Raw genomic sequence first — 25,300 nt, 5'->3', positions numbered from 1 at the left:
ATTGGGCTAAATGGCACATCATAATCTCACAATATTTACAGAACCTTACACACTAACAAAAATCAGTAAAACTGTGTTAAGTCTCACATTTAGAGCCTCATTCTTGGCAGCAATAAACTCTACATGATTAATAGTCAACGCAACAGTATAACTTGTCATTTTGAGTCCTTTTTATAGCATTTGTGTCACCTTATGTTCATTTTGAGTGCCTTTGTTGTTGTTTTGTCTCTTTGTTGCTCTTTTTGGCTCTTTGTGGTTATTATGTGTCTCTGTGGTTATTATGGGATTCTTCACAATTGTTTTATGTGGACATTTAGCCTCTCTTTGTGGTTATTTTGTAAATCACTTTGTGGTGTTTTGTGCAGTCATTTTGTGTCTCTGAGTACTCTGTGATTCTTTGTAGTCGTTTTGCAAATCTTCATAGTTATTTTGTGTCTCTTTGTGGATATTTTGTGATTCTTTGTTGTCGTTTTGTGTCTCTGTGGTCATTTTGTGTCTTTGTAAATGTTTTGCGACTCTTTGCAGTCACTTTGTGTCTTTTCCTTGTCATTTTGTGATTCTTTGTGGTCATGTATAAACTACCTTGTAAATATTTTGCACACACTAGACACAGACAATAAAAGGCTATGTGCTAGCCAGATACTGACAGGGAGGGACTTTGAAAAGTGACACACACAGATGTGTTGGCAAAGCTTTTCATCCATGCAGCATTTTTCACAGGACTTCGAGCGCACTTCAGGGAGCTGAGAGCAGCACTTGAACCCAGTTCAGGCGGGTTTGTTTTGTGTCAACAATAAAGCTCGCCGGGGTCTACGTCCCGGACAGGAGATGTAAACATGCTCACACAAAGAGCTCCAACACTCATTCAACATGACTCATCCTGAGAGTGGACTTTACACTCGGGCTGTTTGCCACAGACGAATAAATGAAAACCATCGTGCCAGCCGAGCTGACATGCCTCTACTTTACTCACTTTACATTCAGATTATGCAGGCTTCATAATTTAACTGTTTTTTTGTTTATTTGTTTGTTTGTTTCCTGCTCACATGCTGAGGGGCAAGCCAGCCTGAAGATTGATGGAGTGGATGTTAGCATTCACATGGAGAGTGTATCCAGCTGCCATGTAAACAGCATTTGATTACACTCATTAGAGGCAGTGAACTCACCAAATCACAGCAGGGGACAGAATATTTACTGATTAATAAAGTAGTGATTTACTAATCACGCTGTCTGTTTCGCCACTGTTACTTTTTTCCTGTTAAAGTTTTTTTGGGGGGGAGGGGTTCTTTATGTGAGTAGAGGGTCTTTCTTAAACTAGTTTAAACTGAATGGTTAAACTGAGTTTGCTAGCTAGTTAACTACAAGTGAGGACGATACACATTGTGGAGGATGAAGTAATCCGTTTCTCTCCTTCAGTGAAAGCAGCAACACAACAATGTGAAAATAGACCATGACAAGTAATGTTACACAAGCAGCTAAGCTTAAACTATATTTCTGTATTATTGTTATTGATGCCTTAATGCGTAAGCAGCATTTGACTGTTGCAGTAAAAGTCTTGTTCTTGTAAGTAAACATTACAAAGTATTATGGACAAAATGTACTTAAAGTGTCAAAAGTAAAAATACTCAAGTCATATAATGTAGTACTATTACATGTCATATTTCTGTATTATATGTTTTATACATCAACGTGTAGATGATGATCTAATTTTCTGCTTTTTTGATACAGTTGAGTAGTTGTAATGGTGTTTTTTAAGCTTATTGTATGATGTCTACATAAATTCTTAATCTCACTCGTTTACACAAGTTTATGAACAAAGTGTTACTTTGAGGAAAATAATGGTTGAATAATTTCAGGGTACATGAAACGTGTTGTGTGCACCTCCTGCTCCTCCATTTCCCCCATGTTGCACCTGTCAGAGGGGGCGGAGTCAGTGATGTCACCTGTAGCTGGAGGGGGGGGGGTGATCCACCTCCGACACGGACGCTCCGTGGGAAAGCTGCTTCTCGTTGCGGCTGTAAACACTCGTCTCTCCCCACAGAAAACAAATAGGCCCGGCAAACATGTCGTCTTAGGAGGAAGGTCGGGTTACTATGCAGGGCAGCGGCTACACGAAGCTCATCTCCAAATACTCAAGGTTTTCAGCGGGTTTTGAATCGCCCACAGGATAAAGAGCGACGTTTCCGCGGAAGGATAAAGAGCGACGAGATGGGAAATATGATCCTGATGGCGCTGCTGCTGGTTCACCTGCCGACAGGTGAGGCTTTAAGGTCTTAGCAGTAAACACACCGTTTTCCCTTAAAGTTCATATTTTAAACAAGTACCATCCGCTTCTTTCCGTGTGTAGTCAGGAAAGCAGAGGGAAGCCACCTCGGCAAACAGTCGAGATTCACAGTAAAGTCTGTGCACAAGTTAATTATCGACATGTACAAACAGCACAAGGCCGAATCACGTGACTGCACACCACTAGTTCTGTGTGGATTTTATTTTCTGTAAAATGTAAAACATGTTTAAAGAAAGCAAATGTTTCCTTTTAAATCACATGTGGCCAGTAATCTGGTGCTTTAGTTATTTTCCAGTACCTTAGATAGTTGGGGAGGATTTTATCATGCCAAGCATAATAACTGAAAATGCACATTTTGAGATATGTGGAGTATTTGGGGAGTGAAGGTGGAGAGGGAACCTCCACCCAGGACCTCCATGCCTCTGACCCAGAATGGTCTGACAAATTCTGTGGAAAAACTTTCCACTCCCACAAATCATCCCTCACAAGTTTTATTAATGAAGCGTGATACTGTGTCTGTGTAATATCTTACATGGTGTAAACTTTTCCCTTTGTTCCTTTTTATATATTTCCCAGTGCAAGTTGGGATTTGATAAGTGTAGCATTTAACAAATTATCAAAATTGTTGCAACATTTTCTGTTGATCAAGTAATTGCTTAACTGACATTTTTTTCAGAGCAATATGTGTAAGAGAAGTTATCCTATAGGCACTGAAGTCGAGTTCTGAAATTTCTGTGAGAACTCAAAAGCATCATTTAACATAATTCACCATGTTCACCTGTATAATGATCTGTGAATGGCAGACTCACGAACAGAGATGTTAACCAGCTCCAATTATTTCTTGAAGCCTTCAGCTGTTATAATGATAATGTTGTGCTTTTGGACTTATCAGATGTTGCTAACAATGCATTTTATCTTTTAAAAAATAGCAGCTCCTGTGTTTTGTTTTTTTTTTTTTTGTTTTTTTTTTGCAGCTCCTGCGATTTGGATATTGCACTTGGCTATATCGCAATTTCAGTTGTATTTTGATTAATTATGCAGCCTTAATGACCGGATGTAGGGAAAGGAGCCACAGAACGAAATCATCTCCATTTGCAGATAGAGTTTGTCTGGCTGCGGCCTGATGAATATCTTAAGATGACTGTAACTCTTTCAGCTTCATGCAAATCAGTAATTCTTGACCATTGGTATTTTGAGATGTTTTTTTTGCAAGGCATGGTTCACATCAGCAGATGCTTTTTGTGAACAGCAAACTCAAAATGTTTGTAGCTCTCACCAACACCTCTGACCTCATTACACTGACTGGATTCCTGACTTCAAATAGCTGTTGTTGATGCCAGTAGCTAAAGGGTTCACGTATTTATTCCTGCCTACACTGTGAATGTTTGACTTATTGTTTCAATATGAACAAGAACAATGCAATGATTTATGTGTTATTAGTTAAAATAATTGTGTTTGTGTAAAATTGTAACAGATGGTCATGAGACAATTTAGGACAAATTTATACATGACTGCAGATAAATCCACAGGTTTCACTCACTTTAGCTTGCTAATATATATTCTCAGAATTAATATTTATTCTATTTGATTGTCTATTATTTATGACTTAATATGTTTTTAGTTGTCTCAGTTTCTTTTTTTTTTGATTGTCCTTATCTTTTTATCCATTTAAGTGATTTTGCTGCTGTAACACTGCAATTCTTATTCTCATCGAGATTAAATGTATTAATCTCGCAGTTTAGAGTCGTAAGATCGATTGATTAATTGGTCGATTGACAAAAAGCAACCAACAATTTCGATCATTGATTAATTATTTAAGTTAATTATGAAGCAAACATGACAAACAGTCTTACCTATGTTATTGTTGATTAAACAGCTTTATTTTAGACAGTCAGATAAATAAGCAACTTTAAGACGTCACTTTCTTTGGATCTGGCAGCTTTGCATTTCATAGAATACATGGTTAATCAATAACTTGAAAAAATACCACATAATATCCACATTAGCCAGTTATCAATAAGGACAAAATCATTAATTTAAATACTCAGATTTATAGACTTTCAGTAAACATATCACAAACCTGGTGTCTTTTTTAAACATTGTAAGTAATTGTATATATTTATAAAGTTTTGGTAAATGAATTCACTAACTAACCAACTATTCTTTAAACCACATACACAGCTGGGCTCAGTTAAATAGGTACATCCAAACTTCATAAAGGTCATAATGTTCAGTTTTTATTAAAACCGCTCCAGAGAGGTGTTGAGTCAACGGGCTGCAGAATGTGGTGCTGTCAAATTGTATGGTATTATACTGACAGGTGTTTCCCCATTCCTACTGATGAGGGTAGGCTAAATAATGAAGTCAGGATATCAAGGTCTGGCATAGCAGCGAAACAATTAGTCGATTACTCGATTAGTTGTTGTATAGAAAATTAATCTAAGACGACTTTTCCGTTGAATGGAAAAGATATTAATTCTTCTTTGAGCAAAAATCCCCAGAATGCACTGGTTCCTGCTTTTCAAACTCTTCTACAATAATAAACTAAATAGCTTTGGGTTTGGGACTTGCGGTGGGGCAAAATAAGCAATTTGAAGATGTCTCTGGGAAATTATGACTTTTGTTGCATTTGTCATTCTTTTCTGGTATTTAATTGATAAACAATCAATCAATTCCTTCAGAAAATAATTGTTGGATGAGGAAAGTGACAACAGAAATAATTGTTCACTGCAGCATAGTTTCAATAGATCTAAAAAATACTTGGTAGTTGATGAAAAATGCATATATGTGGAGGCATAAATCAGCTCAGAAGAAAACGGCTAACACATGTTGAAACAGTTGTCCACAGGATTTTGGACAATTATGGGAAGGGGGAAAGTGTAAACTTTAACTTTAGACCTCAACTGATACTTTTCTCAATTAGCAGAGGTCACCTGTCATCAACTTGTTTTGTTCCCTGTCTGAATTGCTAATCATGATTGACAGGCGTTTTCTAATGAAATAGTACAATGTGTGCACAGTGAAAGAGTAAACTGTTAACCAGTCTGGTCAGATTCTTCTCAATCCAGCATACAGGAGCAAAGCTGTGACGACGCAAACACACAGGAGTTTTTCTGTTTAAAATTCCAGTAATTTCATTTGTGTGTCATGTAGGTATTTTACATTTTGTCTTCCATTTTCATCTCCTTTTATCAGAGCTGCTGTCCATCCAGGTGGTCGTTCCAGAGTCAGAGAGGCGTACGACTCTGTTTGCCTCAGTGATTCTGCGCTGTGACTATTCAACCTCAGCAAACCCTCAGGATGTCCTGGTCACCTGGAGATACAAGTCCTTCTGCAAAGACCCAGTGCTGGAGTACTACTCCACAGGTGAGACCACAGGTGGAAGGAGACAGTGATTTTAATGTGCCATAATGTTGTGAACTTTACACAGTAGTTTTTTTAGAGAACTCCTTCCTGGAGCCTTCATTACCCACAATGCAACTCAACCACTGGCAGATAAGGACTCAGTCAAATATTAGTCTTCACACCGCTTTCTTCAGCAGGACTCCCCAAAACCTTTAAACTGACTTTGTTGAAGTCCTGCTTCAAAGGTTTGGGAAAGATTGTGGTGTTGATTAAATATTGAAAAAGTCTAAAGTGACTTGTAGCATGACACAGGACAAGATTATAGTAACATTTAACTGAAACCAAACTGCTTTTGTTGCCTAAACCTAGCAGCAGGTTTTATTAGTCATTAATGTTGATTGATTACACCTATCCTCTTCTTACTGATAAGTCAAAATGTCTGCTGGGTTGTTGAACAGTCACTGAAATCAATTTATGTGATCAGGTAACAAAATTCAACCTGCTTAACTATTGGGATTTTTTTCTTGTGGTGATTAAACCCACTGGTTGAATAAGGTAATGCCCGTAGCCAAATATTGGCTCTTTAATTATTAAACTAAAATGCACCAAAAAATGCAGTTGTGCGGAAGGAAAATAGCTGATTCAAAGAAATGATCTTGTTGAACTTTGTATGTTTTACTCACAGTTCAAAAGCTGATGGAAATTTCACCAACACATACAAAAGAATAGACATGTTTAACTCAGCATATGAGATTCTTTACTTATCCTTCCACTGCCTTTGTGATATTTTATGCAGCAAAGTAAATGAAATTTTTTTTATCCATCGAGTCCCATCAGGCTTAATAAAGGAGGAAGAAATTGTATTTCGTTGTTGATGTCAGTGTACTGATATTGTACATGCTGACTCTCTTGTACTGCACTGGAAACAACCTTTTTTACGTCTGACTTATTGACTTGTCATAGCAGGAATCTAATTTTATTAAAGATTTTAATGTTATCAGTTGCAGATGTGCTCTCTCTGCTATGATATGTTAAAATGTCTTTTGTGAGAAAGGTCTGTTGACCTATTGATATTGTAATATCACAACAACTAGGAAAAATATGTTATCATGATAATATCATTAAACGCACATCAACTTTGAAGCAGTAGCAATAAACTTGTGTAGGTGCTGTTATTGCTAGTAACTGCTTTAAAGCAGGTACATATCGGTATTGTGTAATACTGACACTGATCTGACCAAAATATGCAATAAATTGAACCTTTTTCACCTTTTTCCTCTGTGTTTCTGAAGGCTATCAGGCTGCTCTGCAGCTGGGTCAGGACCCCTCCAATGACTGCCCGGACCGCCAGCGCACAGTCCGCACAGTGATCCAGAAGAGAGGCATTAATGAGCCCATACTGGGTGCAGACTACAGAGAACGCAAAATTACCATTCGAAACAGTGAGTTTGATATTTGTTGATATTTCAGTTGGCTTCATATATTTGCATAGAAATCAGGATAAATAATTTGTTTCGCCCACTTATACTCAATCTTTAAGGTATGAGTTTTTAGTGTGGTTTGTGAACATACTGTATGTTAACAGAGAAGTATTTGTTCATTTTCACTTTGCCTAATTACTAATTTCATTAGCAGAACTGGAGTCGCTATAGCGCCTGAGGCAAGACACTAGCAAACACAAAGTATATATTGCATAAGAAACATAAAACGAAACAAGATACTCAAGTATCTATGAAGATTTTCTGCTTTTCTTGCACATCTTTTTGTATGAAAAATGTTTTCATTTCATTGTACTAAAGTGGCCCAGCTTAGAACATCATATAATTCTTGATTATTTTTTACTTAAATCTGTCACCAGATGCTGACCTGGTCATCACTGAGGTGATGTGGTGGGATAATGGTGTGTATTTCTGCAACATCGATGCTGCTGGTGACACGACAGGGGACTCAGATCGTGAAGTCAAACTCATCGTGTACCGTACGTTTCCTCAGTTCATTGAGTTCATGTTCAGCCTGGATACACTTTGAGAAAATGAGTTGGTTTACTAAGAAGAAGCTTGAAGTATCAGTAGCAATATCAGTTACCATGTTTTCCTCTGATCTCCTCCAGACTGGCTGACAGTCCTGCTTATCATCATCGGTGCTCTCCTGCTCATCATGCTTTTCTGCATATGTTGCTGTCAGTGCTGCCCGCAGAAGTGCTGCTGCTACGTCCGCTGCCCCTGTTGTCCACAGACATGCTGCTGCCCAGAAAAAGGTAGAGGAGATCCTTTCTTCCGTATCATACTGTTGGTTAGGAGGCAAATTCACATGAGCTAGTCAGGAGCCAGACATGTCTGTACTCTGCAGTGGTGGAAGAATTGTTCAGACCCTTTTTTAGATAAAAGTTGCAATACCACAATATAAAAACACGCTAGTTAAAATGAAAGTATTCAATTCAAGATCTTACCTGAGTAGAAATATAGATGTATTATAAGCAGCATGTAAAAGTAAAAGTATAAAAGTAAAAGTGCACATTATACAGCAGAATGACCCCTGTCAGTGTAATATTATTATTTCTGGTGCATTAACACGTAAGCCATGTTTTAATGTTGGAGCAGATCTAATTTTAACTACTTTATATACAGCTGAGTAGTTCAATCTAAAAAGATACACCTTGTTTTGTAAAATAGCCAAAGGTTTTATATATATATATATATATATATATATATATATATATATATATAAAAAATCTCCAAAGTAAATAGTAACAGCAATGTGTTTTTCATTCTGGCTCACCATCACACTGCCATGGCTTACTGAGAGAGCCATTGTTAATGTAATTATTCCTGCTGTGATAGATCAAAAAGTCTGCTGTGAAAAAGGCAGATTATCTCCGGCTTTTGAAACCAGAAAAGACAGAACCGTAAACATTTAGCACCTCATAGAGAAAATATGGTTATGGTCACATGTTAAAGCTTAAATACCAAAATCTACTCAGTTATCACTGATGTCAATGAGCTGAGTCATGTGAGCAGCTTCAAAGCCCCTCTCTTCTATTCTCTGCTGTGATTTCAGCTGTGATGCAGCACAGGATGCTGCAGGAGGCTCAGAAGGCTATGGCTCCTTGGATGAATGGTCAACCCATCTACGCTCCCATCAGCTCCAATGCCTCCTCCCAGGGCGTCCCCATACTGTATTCAGGTGACACAAAAGCACAATAAGACTTATTTGTAATCCTTTGTTGAATGCTTTCCCCCAAGGTGTGTTGTTTGGTTTGCTTTCATAAGCAGGTGGACACAAGGTAAAACATTTTTTTTTTACTGTTATCTTTGATGTTCAGTTTGAGCAAATCCTTCTGAGAAAATTCTCTTGTGCTGCCTCACAACCCCAGCAAGCTCCACTGATCAGGTGATTTGAGCGTTATGTAGCCTAAAAGGTGAAACCCAGAGTAAAAACTTCTCACTGTTGTTTATCATCCTTTATCAATCTGTTTATCAACCTTTTTTCATTAACTCAGAGCTTCTCTCATCTGGATTAAGGCAGCTGGACCGTGAGAGGATGCTCTATAAAAGAGATTTTAGTCAGTAAACAAACTCAAACTGTAAAAGTGGGGGAGATAATATAGTTGTGAAAATTAAGCCTTTTTCTAGATTAAAACAGCCAGAGTGAATATTTTTATATGATTAACAGATCACATGACTGCTTGTATCTGAAAGGAGCTGCTCACAGTGACTCTGCAGTTCCCCTCAGCTCCACAGAGAGCTTTAGCAGAAAATGCTCTAAAAACCAACTGCACACAACCACGTCAGCACCAACACAGCAGTCATACAAAGCTGGTGAACACACTGAAGCATTTAGCAGCTAAACAGTCAGGTATTTCCCTCAGGAGCCGGTAGAGACCAAAACAGAGCTAAAAGAGAGTGAATATTGGGCTCAGGTGCACTAGGTGGCCACAAGCATAACTTCACATGGATGCTAATTTTGCTCCATATCTGCTTTAAATAGGCAACTATACATGCTATTCAACATTCAACAACAATATCAGCTTGTTCAAAATGTGCCTGTTGGTAGAGGCTGATTGCTTGGTTTTCATTAATCCAGTTTGCAGCTTTCTTAAGAGCATCACCCAAAAAAATAACCAGTGCACTTCCTTTGACCCTCAGCTAGATACACACAGACTGACAGAGATTCTGCCAGTTACAGTTAGATATGTCAGTGATGTGTTTACAGCTTGTTTCCACTGCCCCCAAGTGGCCAAAATAATCAATTTTATAGGTTTATCTGTCTCTCCAAATTCATTTGTAAACTGAACATTTTATTTGACTTTTTTCCAGGCTCATACTCAGACTATCCTGCCAAACAAAACTTTGCCATGGCTCCCATGCAGCTGTCCCCCATGGCCCTGCAGCAGCAGCCCCCTCCCCCTCCACGCCATATGAACGGCAGTGTGCATGGCAGCGTTCAAGGTAACAACCAGGTGTTGGACTACCTGGAGAACCAGGTGAGGGGGCTGGATATAGTGTCACCTCAAATGGCTCTACAGTCAGTCCAGAATATGCATCCGTCACACCCTCATCATCACCTACAGCCACAGCCGGCACCTCCAGCAGTTCCCTACACACCTGGGCCCCCAAGTATGTTGTCCGCCCTGGATGAGATGGGGGTGAGAGGGGTGGAGAGGAGGGTGATCACCCTGCCTCCTATAATCCAACGCGTACCCAGTTTTTCCTCTCGGAGGGGGCCTGGAGGTGGAGATGGAGCCCGGAGTGGCCCCAGAATCTCTAGTCAGTCCAGTGGGAGTACAAATCGCTCTGGAGGAGGAGCCCACCTCGACAGTCGAAGGTATAGAGACAGAGATGTCTCCCCTCCCAGGCGGGGGATCTTGCGTGATTATAGTGATGACTCCGACTGGGACAACAGGCGAGGAAGAGCGCCACACAGGGATTCGAGAAATGAGAGAGGAGGCTCAGCAGGGAGGAGGAGAGGTGGGTCCAGACCACGAGCCCGAAGTCGCGATGATCTGATGGAGGAGCTGCACAGCAGAGCAACTCGGAGGGAGAGGAGCTATTCACCTCCTCCGCGCCACAAAGGGTCCTGGAGCTCCGATGACGAGGACAGCAGCAGACAAGCAGGAGGAAAAGGAAAGAGTTGGCTGGATAAGCCCCCCAGCTACTTCTCCATTGATATCGGGCCTGGACACAGCAACGGCCGGAGGACCCACAACCGCCTCTCTGTAAGAGCCACACACGAATACTGACAAACACTGAACCAGCCGTGTGCTCAGAGTGATTCTCTGTGTGTCATTGCTTTCTGTTGCCTCTTACCTTTCTGTTGGGTTTTAAATTTTGACTTCTGTCTCTCATCACTTTTTAGCCATGCTAGCGGTGCTGGAAGACAAAAGATGACATTTGTGGTTTTGATGAAATGTCTTTAAAACTATTTATGACATTTATGTTCCCCTCTGGGGTAACTGTTGTAACTTTGGTGATCTCTTAACTTTTCTTCTAGCGCCATCATCAAGTCAAATTTTTTATGTGTCCAATACTTTTCATTATGACCAATCATATCTCCCTCTTTAACTTAACCTTGCCTCTGTCACTTTTCTCTTGTAGGATAGAAGCTCCCGTAGCGGCACCAGCGTTGTCATCTAAAGCATTTCCAACTTTTTACCTTTTCCTGGATGTTTCTAAAACGGTGAAAATGAAGACAAACCGTAGGTAACTTAATCTGTTCAATCCGTGTGCAAGGACATAGTTTTTGTTTTGTATTTTAAATTTATTGTATGAATAAACATTTACTTTGTATGCATTATATATTATTGCAACAAAAAGCATTATTTTTATATATGAAGAAAAGCGGTTCAGTTGAGGCTGTAAATTGCAGATAACATGCAGTTATATTGAGCCTGGTCTCTTGTTATTTAGCTGATCAGTGTATGTGAGTCTTTTCTGAGTTGTCTTAATTGTAATTTGCGGGTCTTTTCCTTCTGGTGATGGATTAAAGTATCCTCCTTTTTGTGTTTGTGAAGTAAACATTTTAACAGTTTAAAGCAGATTGTTGGATACTGAGATTTTGATTGTTATTAAGGTTTGTTGTTGTGAACATGTTATGTGTGTTTTTGCAGATAGATACATGATACAGGTGCATTTTTTTGTTTTGTTTTTTTATAATTTCTTATTTTTGCATAATTTCTGGTACTATTTAAAGTGTGTGTTTTTTTTTTGTTTTTTTTTTTATCCATACTAACATTATTAGACTCTAACAGCCATGGAAGGCACACTACGTGGACATTTGTAGGACGATGGACAGAGTTAGTGGACACATAGGTTAAACTCTTGCTGTACGTATTGGAACCAAAATATAATTGTGATTTTCATTCATGTTTGCTTTTGTCACAAATATGAATATAGGTGCACTGTCATGAAATGTGCATTTTTAATAAACCCCTTTTTAGATACAGCTAGTGTGCAGTGGGTCATTTCATGTACTTAGACATTAATGACATCTGAGAAGCTTAACCGCACAGATGTTTGAAGAAGTTTGAAGTTTTAGTTTAAACTTAAACTAAAACTAATTAATGTAGGGTAGGCCAATACCAATACGAGGCCAAAATCCTTGTTCTCTGATCAAAATGTTTAAATTGGTTAAGGATAGAAGGGAGTACTCAATATACATGAACTTTAAATAAAGATGTATGTATGACTTATGTTTTGATTAATTTATGTGATATATATCTGCTTTGCTATTGATATGAAGGTCAGGAGATTTGAGCATGTTTGTCTTTGCTTTGTTACATGCAGTGGTGGAAAGTACTGCACTGTAGTACAGTTTTGAGGTACCTACATTTTTCTTGAGTATTTCAACTTTCTTCAACTTTGTCCTTCACTACATTTCATAGGTAAATGTTATACTTCTCACTCCTATATTTATTTAACAGCTGTGGTTACTAATTACTTTAGAGACTGAGTTTTGACATACAAAGTATATGATCAAATAATAGAATATGATGCACTGTTATAAATTAAAATACCCAACAGTATATAAAGTAGTTAAAGTTCGCTCCACCTGATATTCTGCTTTTCCAGTGTCTGTGACTGGAGACGCTGGTAGATCCAGCAGAGGGAGCCACAAGCTGTTGATGTGTATGTACAGAGGGTTTTTGTCTTTTGTGTGTTGCAGTAGTGTTTGAGTGAGTGCATGACTAAGAGGTGAAAAATGTTATGTTGTTTTTTTTTTCAGCTGTGGATGTTATGAAACAGGATTAATCCCTGAAACCTTAACAATGGCAGAATGGTATCAGAAATGCCATGAAAATAAGGGCACAGTGGTAAAACTTGACACCAGTACGAGAAGTACTCTGTTGAATTTGAATGCAGACGTTCAGCTGAAGATGGAGCCTGTGTTTACTCTGTGAGGACGGGGAGAGGGGGAGGGTGGGGGCTGGGCCTCCTCCCGGCCCGCCGCGCTGCTCTGTGATTGGTGGCTCCGGAGCTCTGAGAGGCGGGCTGACCGGGGGAAGTGATCCCGTCAATGTCAAAGGATCCGGGATCAGCTGTTGGCTGTCGATCCTTCACAACATCCACCGACAACCGCGGTCGTGAATACGAGCAGCGCGTAAAGGAGCACCTCCTATGAAGATTGGAGTCGGGCGCACAGCAGCTTCACGTCGTTTTCAGGTAGGAGAGGACTAACTGACGATTAGCTGCCAACTAGCTAGCATCGGCAGCGCCGGTTGATCCATAAAGAAAACACGTAATTATCATAAAAGCTGCCGGCTGCTAACAGTAGCTAGCTGCTGTGATGTTGCCGCACACAGCAGGATTTCTGTGTGAGGACACTTAACACATCGGCTGGAGGTTTAGTCCACACAACCCAATCCTCTCTACTTTATTACAGTATTTATGAATTTGTATCCGCACTGTAATCGATGGCTGCTGTGACCGTGGCACCTGTTGTCTGCCACTGCGACCAGGTGACGCAGCTTCTCTGAAGCCCGGGGTTCAGGTTTACTCTTGAAGCAGGTTGTTTACAGGGCACAGGGTTGCTGACTTTATATTATGCACGGTATGTCCGACGGCTCCAGGTCGTGTGAAGATTTTTTTTTTTTTTTTTTTTAGCTGGGAGGTGACTTGTAACGCTTGTGCCGGCAGGATGTGACTTCAGCACGGTGATGAGTTTGTTGTGGTTTGCTCCCTGGTTTGCCGCAGGCAGCATGAACTCCCTCCCAGGAAGAGCCGCCCTGTCTCTGTGCAGGCGCACGGCAGCGGGCGGGATGAGGGTCTTCGCAGGTTCCCCGGGTCACCCTGCGGGAATCCTGCCGACAGACCGGGCCTCCTTCCAGGCTGTGCGGGTCTGCCACTCCGGGACGAGCCGCAAGGGCAGCGTCAGCACCAAGAAGCGGGGCTTCGACATCACCAGAAACCCACACCTCAACAAGGTGAGCTCTCCTGTGTGTCTGCTACCTCTCTGATAATCACCTGGAGGCATAACCATAAATGCATTTAACTTCAAGTTCTTGTATGCAAACGTCTACACAAAAGGATGAGTTCCAGTTATTTTTTTTTTTAGTCTACATGAGGTTTCAACCATAAAAGATCTCCCTCAGGTAAAGGTGAGGGTGTGAGCTCACTGGTAATATACATGTAAGGACAAGATGCTGTGCTGTATTCATATATGAATATTGGGCAGCAGATATTTATATTTTTCTTGTGTAAATAAGACTTTGCATTTTAGAGCAACAACTAATGAATATTTCCTTCACATATTTTATTGTCACATATTTATCATAAATTCATATTTTACAACCTTCCTATACAGGTGTGCTCACACCCTGTAGCAACACTGGTCCAACAAATAATGGCCACACGACAATGACGACAACAACAGAAGACACTGAGAAAATAAAAACATAAAAATTCAAACTAGCCTTTCCAGGCTTACTTCGTTTTCCATGTCATAATACTGGTGGTGGATTATGTGGGTAATGTTGGGAGTTTTACATGAGTTTAGTTTCACCACACACCACATGTACAGGGGTAATGAAGACAGTAATGGACTGTGCACAATGCTGCAACAAAACACGTATAAGAAAGTATACATAGTAACTACTGAAAACAAAACAATCATGCACTAATAGTAATTATGTTTTACATATAACATAAGTAGGCTATTGAATGTGTTCTTTAATAAATGCAACACTCTACATTCTTGTCTTTGCTGAACACACCTGAACCTGCGCTGCATCACATGACTCTGTCTACATACAACATGATGCCCCTCATGCCATGTGCTATGGTGGTGGTGGAACATATATAAACAGAGGATACCATATAAGTACCACATTTATGCCGCACAGGGGTGCCACGTGAATCTCACAGCTCCTATCTAAAGTGAGATAGTCGAGTGGCCGGAGCTATGAATGGTCTCCCCATAGATTCCTCTAAGGTTTCTTTCCTCTCTCTCAGTCTCAGTAAAGCATAAGAAATACCATCATATAGACTTAAAGTGATTTGATGGCCTAGTTCTCTTCTAAGATAGTCTTAACCTATTTCATTATTTATATTCTCCAAACCATACTTAGATCATAGAATGACAATAGCACTGCATAACCACAGAATGTTGATGCTTTTACAGTCACAGTATTGGAAATAATAGTATTTTTGGGGTTGGATGGAAAAAAATGCTTCTCCGAAAGATCCTACAGTTGCCTGGCTGTTCTGCGAGGACAGAAGGACAGAAACTGAAGCTTCAGCTGAGTTTATTGCTTTGATTTCGGCTGATAGGAGGTCGGCCACAGTTCCTTCCCCTGTTGATGCCCAGTCAGCAGTTAAAGCTTACTCACAGGTCAGGTCAGTGCAAGCAATCAGGAAGTGGATCCTTACTTTTTGGTAAAGAGTAAAAATATTGAAATGGTGGTTTTCACATTAGGAGTATGCCTTAACGTTTTATTAAATCCTAAGTTAAACAACCTTCAGCTGTATTTTTATATATTTTCATACTGTGTGAGTGATGCAGTAGCTCAAGCTTTTTGTCTTTTAACATTTCACATACTTTGGTTCGTGTATTACCTAATGCATTCTTGCACCCACATTTTCACAAGCAGAGCACTTCGGCACCTTAAAGGCACCTCAAACTGATTCCAGGAATGTCACTAATATATATATACTGTATAAAAGAAGCTCATAATCATAAAAATGAATCCTATTATGTTATCACATTTTAGTAATCCATGATAAGGTTTGAATTGGAGTCATTACAAAGGTTTATACCTCTCCCAGCCACATTTTGTTTCCCTCCCTCCCTTCATCCTGTGTCTTGACAGATAGTGTGTTAGATACAGCTGCTGGTCAGTATCACCTTAATGGATTTACTTTAGTGCTTCTTAACATGCTCACTCTAATAGGTTTAGGTTAACTCTGTTAACTCCGTAATGTTAGTGTTAGTAATGTGGATCATGGAGGGATTACTGAAAAGGCCTACTGGGCACAGGCCCCGGGGCCCAAGAAATCATGGAGCCCCTGGACCAGAGCCCGTGTATGAAGTGACTGTTTATCTTGTTGGAAAGTCAGTCAACCAACTACAAACACACACAAAGTGACTACAAAGAAACAAAATAAGTACACAGAAAACAACAGTACAAAGGCTACAAGGCTTTTACATGTTTGTGCCCATTGCTTTATAGTCTGTCCGTGATGTGGATATACAGTATTTGTTAACGCTGCCTGCGTGTGAAAAGTTTTCCATCCACATTGATGGTTTATCTTTTTTTAATTGCCCTCCACATGGACTTTGTCTCTCTCTGTTTGGTATTTTAGGCATCAGTGTATCAGAGTATCTCCTTTTAATGACCTCTGGCAGGCAGACCTTGTGTTGTGCAGGCTATTGTTGAGTGCAGCTACAGTAAATGCTGCTATACAGTATGCAGCCTAGAGCTGTGCAGTGTCGTTCAGCTGTTCAGCATCTATCATCAGAATACTCTTCTATGTGGAGGCACAGTAGGCAACAGCAGACGTAATGATAGTAAGCTGAGGGTGCTATTGGTAACCAAATATCAAATGCAGTATCACATTTCACTCTCGACTCTGCCAGTATGACTAATTCACCAGGATATGGGTGTGTTCAGAAAATACACGGACCCACAGTAAAACAAACTGACCTTAGAAGGCCAGTTCATTCCCCATGTAGGTCAGTGTTTCCTCTGGTGTGCATGAATCAAGGAAGCATAGAGAGTGATAAAGCAGAGAGGAGGAAAGAGAAGTCGAGCTGACTGGGGAGTGAGTTCAGGCTCCCACACTATTGGGCAGAATAAATAGATTAAAGCGCACACTCCCCTCCGATCACTCTGTGGAAAGCCTGCCAACAGCGAGACAGGAGCACCAGCACTAACCATAATCAGACAGCAGAGGGGTACAAGACAGCTTACCCGAAAAAATGCTTGGTCGATAGTGGTTATTCACTGGTCTCAGTGATCAGAACACTGTAGGACTTTTCAGTGTGGCCATATTTTGTTTTACTTCACCAGTGTTTCCATACAAAAACAAGTAATTCATAATTTGTAAAAAAAAAAATGTTATAAAAAGAACCATTTGTGTTGTAGTTATGAGTCACAATTGAACACATGAGTCACTGTGGTCTGGATTGTGTGATTTCTTATTTAGTTTGTGGACTTCACCCAAACTATGTTCCATGATCACAGTGTTGCATAACCGCTCTTCTTCCACCGTGCAGGGAATGGCATTCACCCTTGAGGAGCGCTTACAACTGGGCATCCATGGCCTGCTGCCCCCCTGCTTCCTCTCCCAGGATGTGCAAGTCCTGCGCGTCATGAAGAGCTATGAAACACGCACTAACCCCCTTGACAAGTAAGAGAACAGACTCAGACATCACGCTGCTCATTTAACATCTGTAGCTGGGCTCCAATGACGCTGAGCAAAAAAAAAAACTAAAACCTGCCTCACCACCAAAAGCTCTCGCCCTACACTTTGGAATAAGTCACATGACCTGGTTCATACATGGCAATAATGTCAGACAAGTAGGCTGATGCAAGAGCAAAAAGTGCTTTAAAAACAATTTAAAGAATTTTGATGAATACAAAAACTGAAAGGTAGCCAATGAAAGAACATGGTCATGCACTTCTTTTGTTTCTAATGCAGCTGCCCCTCTAGATAGATGCTATTTATGCAGAAATATTTACAGTGAACCTACAGTTGATTTAAATCAGGGAGGATCAGGTTTCTCAAACAGGTGTCAGGTCTCAGTGATTTCTCTGTCTCTGTCTCAGGTACATCCTGTTGATGACGCTACAGGACAGGAACGAGAAGCTGTTCTACCGTTTGTTGACCTCCGACATCGAGGAGTTCATGCCCATCGTGTATACCCCCACTGTCGGTTTGGCATGCCAACAATACGGACTGGCCTTCAGGAGACCACGGTGAGAGTTTACAGTGGAGTTTAATGTACGCAGCACTTATTGTTGAGGCATACAGTTGGTCAAACTCTTCTTGTTCTCTTCATATGCAAAGGACTGTTTTTTCATGTGCAGGTCCACGAGCAACAAATTTTATAGACCAAGCATTCCCGCCTTCTACTGTCACACTGTGAAAAAAAATAAAATGAAGTACTCTTCAGAATGGCCAGCATGCCTAGTAAAGAGGGTGGAATAATGTTTTTAATGTGTTGAGGACACTATTGTTTGACAATGCAACAATAAACAGAAATGGAGGAGCTGCTCATAGCTGAAAAAATACTTAACAGCAGTGTGAGGGCTGTGATGACACCTCACAAAACAAAACAAACAAACAAAAAAAGATAAATCCATTTAAAAAATCCTTATTCCTTTTTCTTGTAAGGTTATTTTATTTTAAGTAGTTTATTTTAATGTTCCAAAATGTAATTTTGATTGAGTAGTTGCTGTTAATATGGTTGAATGAATTCCTGTATGTTTGTTTCTATCCTATTAATTTGTGTTAATTTTAGTGTTGTATACTGTGTTCTTTTCCTTTTATCACTTTTAATGTAATGCAAAATTATAATTTTTGATGTAATGTAAAACACTTTGAATTGCTTTTGTGAATGAAATGTGCTGTATTAACAAACTTGATTTGCCCATAGTGTCCAAAATAGTGCCATTTGTTATACAGTTATATTATTGTATAAATGGCCAAACAACAGCCACAGCACTCCCTGAAAACCAAAAAAAGAGAATTATGAGGTTTTCATGTGACTTTCATCAGACATGGCCTCAACAGTTAAAGACTATGGTGGCCTCAAGTGATCACACATAACCAGTGTGACACAGTCGTGAACAGTTGAACATTGTTGCAGTATTTTTCCTTGTCTCCTTGTGTTCTGTACTTTCAAGAACAGTTCAGCATCAGAGACGCCGGTGTTGTCATAAGATTTTTGCTTTATAAGTGTTTCCTGTTTGGCAGTGAAGTGTCGGGTCTGTCTGTCACTGAAGGCCCCAGTGTGGGACACTAATGAAGCGATAATTATGTTACTGTGACACAAATTGAAGGTGCTCCAAGAACCAAGTGTGATGGATTATTTGCCTCAGGGAAGTTTCAGATCTCTGACCATTGTTTGTGGAGTGAATGAAAGCCAGTGGCAGATAAGAGGCTAATCTAAGAAACTGCATAATCAAAGCAATCAGACCTTTAATCTTGGCTGCACGGCACCACCAGCACTGATGTCTTATCATTATAATCCACTTGTTTATAGAGGACTCTTCATCACCATCCATGATAGAGGCCACATTGCCACCATGCTCAACTCCTGGCCAGAAGAAGACATAAAGGTATGTCCCTCTCTCCACTCACACACACAGACACACACACACAAACATGCACCGCTGCCTGTTCCTGAGAAGTTACTGATGCGTCGTTATAATGCTGATGTGCGTTTGTGTCTGTTAGGCCATCGTGGTGACAGACGGGGAGCGTATCCTCGGCCTGGGTGACCTGGGCAGCTATGGGATGGGGATACCTGTTGGGAAACTGGCGCTCTACACAGCCTGTGGAGGTGTTCGGCCGCAGCAGTGTCTCCCAGTGCTGCTGGACGTTGGCACTGACAACCAGGTGAGTACGAGGTGAGCTGCAGGAGGGCTGGAGTCAGGTTTATAGGAGCTGGTGCAACACTTAATATCTGCCTCTTATCAGTCGTCGTAGATTCGATATCAGACAAGTTTAGAGAGTTACTGATGTGACTTTTTAATCATTTACTGATTCATAGATCATATCATCAGTTCCAAAACTGCAACATAAGGGTAACTGCAAGTTGTCTTATATTGATTTACTGATTAACTGTATTATTTTTGGTCCAGACGCTGCTCGACGACCCCTTGTACATCGGACTGAAGCACAAGAGAATCCGAGGAAAGGAGTACGACGAGCTGATCGATGAGTTCATGCAGGCCGTGACAGACAAGTGAGTGGAAACATAACTGACAGATGACATAAAAGACGTGCAGGTGATCCAATCTGACGGGTCACTGTCGCCCTGCAGGTACGGGATGAACTGTCTGATTCAGTTTGAGGATTTCGCCAACAGCAACGCCTTTCGCATCCTCAACAAATACAGGAATCGATACTGTACCTTCAATGACGACATCCAAGGTACTATACTGCAGGGCAGCTGGTTCCCATAACTATAGCTAATATATATATATATATATATATATATATATATATATATATATATATATATATATTAGTTGTTGTGTTAACAGAAATACAAGATACTTTTAACATCCAAACGTCCCCATGACCTCTTGTTTTCCAGTATTTCCACCGTTCACAGGAGGAATATTAAAACATAAGCAAGTACATCAGGGTCCCCACAAGGGGTCGCCAGATTAAAATGTAAAAGTTGTGTCATGTTTAACAGTAAAGGAAAGCCAAAAAATAGGATGTATTTCTACTAAAAGTATTTCTGCTTTCTGTGAAGGCAAATTTTCACTTTACAAGGTTACAAGCCAAAAATGATTTAAATTACTTTCTTACCATTTAAAACCTGCTGTTTCAGTGAATCAACAAAATTGTTTTCTTTTTCTTTCAGGCACCGCCTCAGTAGCTGTTGCTGGCATCTTAGCTGCTTTGAAGATCACCAAGAACAAACTGTTAGACCACACTTTTGTTTTCCAGGGAGCAGGCGAGGTGAGATGTAATCACCAGGATTTTAATCTGTTTCAAAATAAAAATAGCTGTCCTTAATCCCCAAGAGTGAGTGCCTCAAAATCCAAATGAGTTTTTTTCTTCTTTTTTTCTACCAGGCTGCTCTGGGTATTGCTCATCTGATTATAATGGCCATGGCCAAAGAGGGTGTATCTAGAGAAGAAGCCGCCAAGAGGATCTGGATGGTGGACTCGAAAGGTCTCATTGTGAAGGTAATGTCTGTCTCTCACTTCTCCAGTCCACTCCATCATGTGGAGTTTTGAATTAAAGACATGTTACACAACTTTTAGGGAAGGAGCCACCTGAACCACGAGAAGGAGGAGTTTGCTCACGAGCACCCGCACCTGAAGACCCTGGAGGAGGTTGTGCAAACCATCAAACCCACGGCTATCATAGGTGGGTTCACCTGGATGTAAAGCATGTACAAGAGATAAGTGTGGGGTTTCCTTCAGACACTGTAGCACCAAACATCCTGAAATATCCCTCCCAGAACGTTGTTGTTTTCAATGTCATATATAAAACCCCTTCATAACCCACATTGTTTCTCATCCATTTACGGTGACCAGTTGTGGAAAAACAGAGAAACCTTCTAAAGGTGAATTTCTTTCCCTCCAGCTTTGCTCAGCAAAATAACAACTTGGTAATTTGCCATAAATCAACTAATTCCCTCTGTATGTTTAATTTAATGCCTCAAAATTTCACAAAGATTGCATCATATTCATGGGTCTAAAATTCATACAATGCATGTATGATGAACTAAAAGATTAAATCATTAGAAAATAATTGAAATTAGAAACAGATCCAGTTTCTAAACTACAATGTAGAGATCGTAATTTTAAGTGCAGCTTGGTAATAAATGACCCATTTGTTGTGAATCCTACAAATGACACCATTGTTCACATTGTCTCATTGGAGCTTGTTTAAGTTAAGTCACTTCTGTTGGATTCTCCCTCTGTACTGTGTCCTGAACATGAAGGCGTGGCTGCTATTGGAGGAGCATTTACAGAGAAGATTATCAAAGACATGGCGTCCTTCAATGAGAGGCCAATCATCTTTGCCCTGAGTAATCCTACCAGCAAGGCGGAGTGCACAGCAGAGCAGTGCTACAACCTCACAGAGGTAATGCACTGCCTCACTAAAGTGGGGTACATGCAGATTATAGATATATTTGTTATTGATTTAAATTCAGGTACACAGTTGAGTTATTTTGTTTGTCACCCGGGTACATTGAAAACTATCCCATATATAAACCTGTTGTAGTCCCTTTCATTTGGCAGATATGGCCAGAATTGATTTTTGGGGGTTTACACACCAGCACATCAGGAAATTTGACAACAAGGCCTGGTTAACAAGTGACAAGACATTTTGAGACTCAGTAAGAATTCTCAAAAAAACATTAAATGTAAAAAGTGACCTTGAAAAACTCTCTCCCTTCCTCCTCTTTTCTGTGATCAGGGTCGGGGCATTTTTGCCAGTGGAAGTCCATTTAACAAGGTGACGCTGGCTGATGGACGCACCTTCTACCCCGGGCAGGGAAACAACGCCTACGTCTTCCCTGGAGTGGCGTTGGGTGTTATAGCCTGCGGAGTGCGCCACATATCTGATGACATCTTCCTCACCACAGCAGAGGTACGTTAGCACAGTTACTAATTTATGTATGAAAGGAGTGTTCCGTTGCAATGTCCTGCATGCACACATATATTCATGAGGATATTAATTCTGAAACTAGACAAATGACACCAGTTGACCAATATGATTAATACTGTTTGAACAGCTGGTAACAAGTATTTCCCTCCACTTGCACCCTTCTTACACTGTTTTCAGGTACACTTCAGTTTAATCTCCATCTCAGTGCTGCTTTTCCCCTCTTTCTCAGTCTGTACTGCACTTTTCTTCTACAAATCAACCTTATATGTTCTGTCTGTCTCTCTCAGGCAATAGCTGACATGGTGACAGAGGAGCACCTGGCTGAGGGAAGACTTTATCCTCCCCTGAACACCATAAGAGAGGTGTCCTTCAAGATTGCAGTGAAGGTAGGTGTTTTCTCCTCACTTCTCACATTTACAATGTCAGTCACACATACAAAATATAATGGGGGGTATATTATATATGGCACGATCAGACAAAAATCCAATGTTGTGGAATGATGAACTAAACACTGGGTTTTAACGTGATAGTTGGGGTTATTTGACGTGGGGTTGTGTGAGGTTGTAATGCATAGTCTGTGTGTTACCTGCAGTAGATTCAGATCAGCGCGCTGCCAGTTTAGAGAAGAAAGCGAAAGCAGCGAGCGATGTGCTACTGTGCACAGGGACAGCAGAAAAAACGTGTTTAGACACTTTTAAAAGATGCCAACCGAAACAGTCCAACATCTGTTTAAATTAACACTTAATTTATAATATTTTCAGGGCTTTATCTTCCCGTCAAAACAAAGTGAAGTTATGCTCTTTCTGATTCACTCAGTTGACCTGCAGGCTGCGGTGTAATACAGTGTGCGCCGTAGTTGAGTAAAACGGACCCTTGAATGTCTGACTGTATCGTTCATCTCATTAATGTCTTGTCAGTCAGTCACTCAACATATACAGTATGCTTTACCACTTTTCTTTCTCTGCCAGATTGTCAACTATGCATACAAACACAACATTGCTTCGCTGTACCCGGAGCCTAAAGACAAGGAGGCATTTGTCCTGTCCCATGTCTACAGTCCTGATTACGACTCCTTCACTCTGGACACATACAGCTGGCCACAGGAGGCCATGCATGTCCAGGACGTGTGATCCTGACCTTCTTGTTTCTGTCTAAACTGAAAGGGGACCTATTATGCTTTTCCTTATTAACTGTTTCATATATATATAAAATGCTCCAATGTTTAGTGTTGATATTAAACATCAGCTCCTCATGAATGTCTGTATACGGTCATCGTTCTCCCAGAGTGGTCGACTTGAGTAGTAGTAGAAGACATTGTCCATAAAATATTATACAGGGATTGTAAATGAAAGACTAAATCCCCCATTATATTACACACTAAGCAGATAATGAGTGTAATACAGACTGAACAGAGACTCTTTGTTGCTTCAGATGTTCGTGCTAACAATTCGCATATTCAGGATCAGATTCTGGCTCGAACATGTGTGGATGGATTTGAGAAGTTGTTGCCATTTCCAAACAGCTATGCTACTTAGTTATAGGTACTCATTTACAGTTTGAGTTCAAAACCTCCACCACTGTAAGAGGATGAGGCTTCCAGATGTTCTGGCAATCATAAGAAAGTAGGCTGAGGTTTGACCTGATAACTGAATCAGAGTCCCAGAATAAAACCATAGAGCTGGAAATGAGCATAGTAGGTCCCCTTTAATGTGCTGCCATGGTGTCGCATCCAGGTTCTGCACAGAAACTTTGCCAATGATTCTCGCCTTTTCAATAGTTTCTTTTTTTTTTTTTCTATAAATGTCAGTGTGTCCCTGGTCTGTTCACTTCAACATGTAGCACACAGTGCTCATTGACTTAGATGCCCAATAAGAAGCCAACCAAACACTGCAGAACACTGTATATGTTGAGGATTCCCTGTGTCAGCCTTTCATGTACAAGATGTTCTTTAATTTTCCATTGCTGTAATTGTTTTATCATTTCTCTGAAGGTCTGATTGAGAAAAACATTTTATATCTGCACAACAGCATATCAAAAATCATAAGCATGTCCTCTATGACTCTACAACTTGAACTGCACGTCTTTCACTGGATTTCAGCTAAGATCTGATGAGTGCAGTCACTGAGAACCTGCCTTTGAGAGATGAATTTGAGCAGGCGCATGAGAACATAGAAGCGGTTCACAATAACGCACAATGCTTTCTCTTATCTTGACACAAATGAACAGAGTACCCATTTTGAAGCTTAGACAAAAAAAAAAAAAAGAAAAATCTAAAACTATTAGTGCCTCTTCCTGTGTGACCTCAGGACATCACTACTCCAGATTATGAGTTAAAACCTCTGAATTTATTCGGGAGGTAGCAGAAATCTGGCTCATCCCCGCAGCTGCTGCTTCATATTTTACACTCCTGTCAACGTGCGCACAAGTTGTAGCCTGCACACTGGTCTGAAAACACTCTAGGATCAGCCTGTATTTCTGTTTCACCGTCTCTGAATCAGTTATTCTTGATGAGAGGCGTTGCTGTTTTTTTGAGTACATGTTGTTAGGAATTGAATGTGACCATCAGGATGTGTTTTTTTTGTATACAGTGGTGTGTTTTGCTTTAGTTTTGTACAGAGCTCTGCCCGTTGTGTTTTTGCCAAAGTTACTGATGACCTGTATCTTATCTTTTACTCGTAGAGAACATGATGCTCAGCAAGCTTTAGTACTGAGAGAGATGCTTGTTTTCAAAGGGAAGATGAAACTTTTTAAATAAAATTGTTATAAAAATGAGTGATTTATTGCAGTTTATCATTTTTCAATGACTGTTTTACATCTTCATGAATCCAAAACCTCAGCACTATAGTGATTAATACACAATTTCATTTTATTA

General features: G+C 40.2%; 2 protein-coding genes across 3 annotated transcripts; both read left to right on the top strand.

Annotated features, from left to right (window-relative positions):
- Positions 1 to 1,954: 1,954 nt before the first annotated feature.
- Positions 1,955 to 12,070, top strand: LOC139620963 (immunoglobulin-like domain-containing receptor 1). Its single transcript, XM_071477064.1, has 8 exons — positions 1,955 to 2,257; positions 5,480 to 5,650; positions 6,922 to 7,071; positions 7,488 to 7,607; positions 7,740 to 7,886; positions 8,687 to 8,812; positions 9,946 to 10,844; positions 11,224 to 12,070. The coding sequence occupies exons 1-8, from the start codon at positions 2,209 to 2,211 to the stop codon at positions 11,260 to 11,262; spliced, it is 1,701 nt and encodes a 566-aa protein (XP_071333165.1). The 5' UTR covers positions 1,955 to 2,208; the 3' UTR covers positions 11,263 to 12,070.
- Positions 12,071 to 13,082: 1,012 nt separating this feature from the next.
- On the top strand, positions 13,083 to 25,200 carry me3 (malic enzyme 3, NADP(+)-dependent, mitochondrial). 2 transcript variants are annotated; one of them, XM_071477240.1, is made up of 15 exons: positions 13,083 to 13,287; positions 13,823 to 14,048; positions 17,339 to 17,472; positions 17,892 to 18,041; positions 19,331 to 19,406; positions 19,525 to 19,686; positions 19,932 to 20,035; positions 20,114 to 20,223; positions 20,666 to 20,763; positions 20,880 to 20,993; positions 21,072 to 21,177; positions 21,758 to 21,900; positions 22,237 to 22,410; positions 22,716 to 22,814; positions 23,397 to 25,200. In XM_071477240.1, exons 2-15 carry the CDS (start codon positions 13,824 to 13,826, stop codon positions 23,556 to 23,558), a joined length of 1,857 nt encoding a protein of 618 aa, XP_071333341.1. In that variant the 5' UTR covers positions 13,083 to 13,287; position 13,823; the 3' UTR covers positions 23,559 to 25,200. The 2 variants fall into 2 exon arrangements, with proteins under 2 accessions (XP_071333341.1, XP_071333331.1); XM_071477230.1 differs by having other exon boundaries at positions 13,084 to 13,287; positions 13,819 to 14,048.
- Positions 25,201 to 25,300: the final 100 nt, after the last annotated feature.

The sequence above is a fragment of the Trachinotus anak genome, unplaced genomic scaffold (genome assembly GCF_046630095.1).
Source record: "Trachinotus anak isolate AG129_WGS33_773 ecotype Australia unplaced genomic scaffold, CSIRO_AGI_Tana_v1 ptg000001l, whole genome shotgun sequence".
In the NCBI taxonomy this organism is placed as follows: Eukaryota; Metazoa; Chordata; class Actinopteri; order Carangiformes; family Carangidae; genus Trachinotus; species Trachinotus anak.
Note: the sequence above shows the minus strand (reverse complement) of the source record. Positions and strands in the feature narration are given on the sequence as shown.

Coding starts and splice junctions, on each gene's coding strand:
- me3 (XM_071477240.1), top strand. CDS start 13,824: ATGAACTCCCTCCCAGGAAGAGCCGCCCTGTCTCTGTGCAGGCGCACG. Junction 18,042..19,330: donor CTGGCCTTCAGGAGACCACG/GTGAGAGTTTAC, acceptor ACTTGTTTATAG/AGGACTCTTCATCACCATCC. Junction 20,224..20,665: donor CTTCAATGACGACATCCAAG/GTACTATACTGC, acceptor TTTTTCTTTCAG/GCACCGCCTCAGTAGCTGTT.
- LOC139620963 (XM_071477064.1), top strand. CDS start 2,209: ATGGGAAATATGATCCTGATGGCGCTGCTGCTGGTTCACCTGCCGACA. Junction 7,608..7,739: donor AGTCAAACTCATCGTGTACC/GTACGTTTCCTC, acceptor GATCTCCTCCAG/ACTGGCTGACAGTCCTGCTT. Junction 7,887..8,686: donor ATGCTGCTGCCCAGAAAAAG/GTAGAGGAGATC, acceptor CTGTGATTTCAG/CTGTGATGCAGCACAGGATG.